The following is a 1,193-nucleotide window of genomic DNA, read 5'->3' as shown; positions in this document are numbered from 1 at the left end:
AATCACGCTTGTCTCTTACGAGTCATTCGTTCGTCGTTGTTGTGATGTTATAAATGTACAGAAATCAAACGGATTTTAATTTGGTAAGAAGAACAAATTAATATTGATATCGATATAGTGAAGATTAATAAAGCTGCTAATTCTGTTCAAGTTGACTGAATAGTTGCAATATCGAACTTTTCTTCATATCTTTTTTTTCGTGAAAACGTTGATGTTATAATTTTTAGTACAATAAAATCGCCGACGCGTCAACATTGCGGTTTATTCCATCGAGTTAGAACCCTTTTTCTCGAGACGCTAGCAATTATTATTTATATAATAACTGTCATGTTATTATTTCTAGTTTTATGACATTTTATTCCTGCAATTTTGTGTCACTTCTTGTATTATAGGTTAACGATTTAACAAGTTATTTCATGTTTTAATGATTGACAAATTCATTGTCTTTCTAGTAATGCAGTTACTGTACGGTTTCATAATATTAATTGAGAGCTATTTATGTGAAATCTTATAAGATTATTCCGCGTTATCAAATTACTGAATCATTGATTTGTGTGAAATTCAATCGAAACATATATAATTTGCCAAATACATTGAACGATATTAAAGTCCTCTCAGTTGTCGTGACCTTGTTAATTAATTATAGTAAACATTATGTGCTCGTTTTCGCGCAACCTCATTCCGTTTGTATTATTCAAATCATTTTAAATTTTAAGTATTTACATTTTTAATCATCTTCTCCTAATGGATATCTCTATATTTAATAAGAAATTTATTAAACGTTCTGAATTCTTTCTTTAATTATTCTTTAATTATATTCTGCTATTATTTTTTGTCGTTTTCTATTCTATATAATAAATATTTCTTTAAGTTCATTCTAAAAGTCTTCTTTCCTCTTATCACATTTCGTATTAAGTCTAAGTTATTGAACAAGATAATTCAGCAATATTTAATGATTATAGGTAGGATTTTCGACAGATGATACAGCATTGTGACTCTGGCAACAAATAATTTGATAAAAGACAAATGATCTTTTGTTAATTATTTAAAGTCAAGACGTAAAGAAGTCTAAAATAGGCACGTAAATAAGTTTAACATCGTAATATTTGTATATTACGATGCAAATATTAAGGAGCATCATTTTCATAACTTTATTAGGTAATTATTATCATTGTGTTTCATATATATATATA

The 1,193-nt window shown here is 27.0% G+C and overlaps 1 protein-coding gene across 1 annotated transcript in view; it reads left to right on the top strand.

The window, feature by feature from the left end:
- Window positions 1-1,118: 1,118 nt before the first annotated feature.
- LOC108688989 overlaps window positions 1,119-1,193 on the top strand; it is a 5,265-nt gene continuing 5,190 nt past the window's right edge. The window contains exon 1 of the mRNA XM_018195561.1: window positions 1,119-1,158. Coding sequence (XP_018051050.1) covers window positions 1,119-1,158 — 40 coding nt within the window. The remainder of the gene's footprint in view (window positions 1,159-1,193) is intronic.

Source organism: Atta colombica, unplaced genomic scaffold (genome assembly GCF_001594045.1).
Source record: "Atta colombica isolate Treedump-2 unplaced genomic scaffold, Acol1.0 scaffold252, whole genome shotgun sequence".
Lineage (NCBI taxonomy): Eukaryota > Metazoa > Arthropoda > Insecta > Hymenoptera > Formicidae > Atta > Atta colombica.
This window is presented reverse-complemented; position numbering and strand designations above follow the sequence as displayed.